This window comes from Condylura cristata, unplaced genomic scaffold (assembly GCF_000260355.1).
Source record: "Condylura cristata isolate star-nosed mole 26May11 unplaced genomic scaffold, ConCri1.0 scaffold00008, whole genome shotgun sequence".
Classification (NCBI taxonomy): Eukaryota; Metazoa; Chordata; class Mammalia; order Eulipotyphla; family Talpidae; genus Condylura; species Condylura cristata.
Genome location: NW_004567109.1, coordinates 570756 through 571617, shown reverse-complemented (window position 1 = coordinate 571617; position 862 = coordinate 570756). Strand labels below are relative to the sequence as shown.

The 862-nt window shown below is 71.0% G+C and overlaps 1 protein-coding gene across 1 annotated transcript in view; it reads left to right on the top strand.

Moving 5' to 3' along the window:
* ACOT7 (acyl-CoA thioesterase 7) overlaps positions 1–862 on the top strand; it is a 60199-nt gene that overhangs the window by 51467 nt on the left and 7870 nt on the right. Inside the window, exon 5 of the mRNA XM_012722052.1 lies at positions 729–845. Within this exon, the coding sequence (XP_012577506.1) occupies positions 729–845 (117 nt within the window). The remainder of the gene's footprint in view (positions 1–728; positions 846–862) is intronic.

Sequence of the window (862 nt, the reverse complement as noted above, 5' to 3'; positions counted from 1 at the left end):
GGGTGAGCAACGGGGACACCCGTCCCGAGGCTTTGAGGACACCTTGGCCTTCAGCTCTTGCTCCCCCTTGCGGGGACTGGGCCCGCTGGGGTCCCGCCCGCCCAGCCGCTGGCCGGCTTTGCCCGGGGGACACTGCACAGGGGTGGGGCCTGCACTGCGTGGCCTTGGCGTCTGGCGTCTTCGCGCCGCCTGTCAGTGGGCCGCCCGCCGTGGCCGAGTGGAGCTCCGCGGGGCTTGCGGACCGCGACTTGCTTGGCCGTTGGGGGTCGGCGGCGCCTCTTTGGGGTCCTTAGGAGCGTGGCTGGGACGGTCGGGGCCCGGCGTGGACGGCTGGGCCCCACAGGACGTCGCTCCGTTCAGTTTCCCAGGCAGCGGCGCCACTGCAGCAGGCCCGCTGCCCAGTGGCGCGTGGGGCCCGGTGGCGCATGGGGCTCAGGGGCACGTGGGGCTCAGCGCGTGGGGCTCAGCGCGTGGGCCTGCTTTCTTGGGTTCCCCCATCTGACTCTGAGGCCGAGCCGCGTGCGCCGTGATGAAACTCGGTCCTGGCAGGGGAGATGGCCACGCGGGGGAGGGAGTGGTGCGCCGTGGCTGGCCTAGAACACCGGCCGTGGTTATTCTCAGAAGCTCTGAGGAGGCCAAGTTGCCCCCCCGCACCCCCCACGGGCTGCTGCGGCCTCCTGGCCGGGAAGCGCCTCCCCGCCGACCTGCGAACGCCCTTCTCTGTGCAGGGGTCACCATGAAGCTCATGGACGAGGTGGCCGGGATCGTGGCCGCTCGCCACTGCAAGACCAACATCGTCACCGCCTCCGTGGACGCCATCAACTTCCATGACAAGATCAGGAAAGGTAACCGGCCGGCCGGC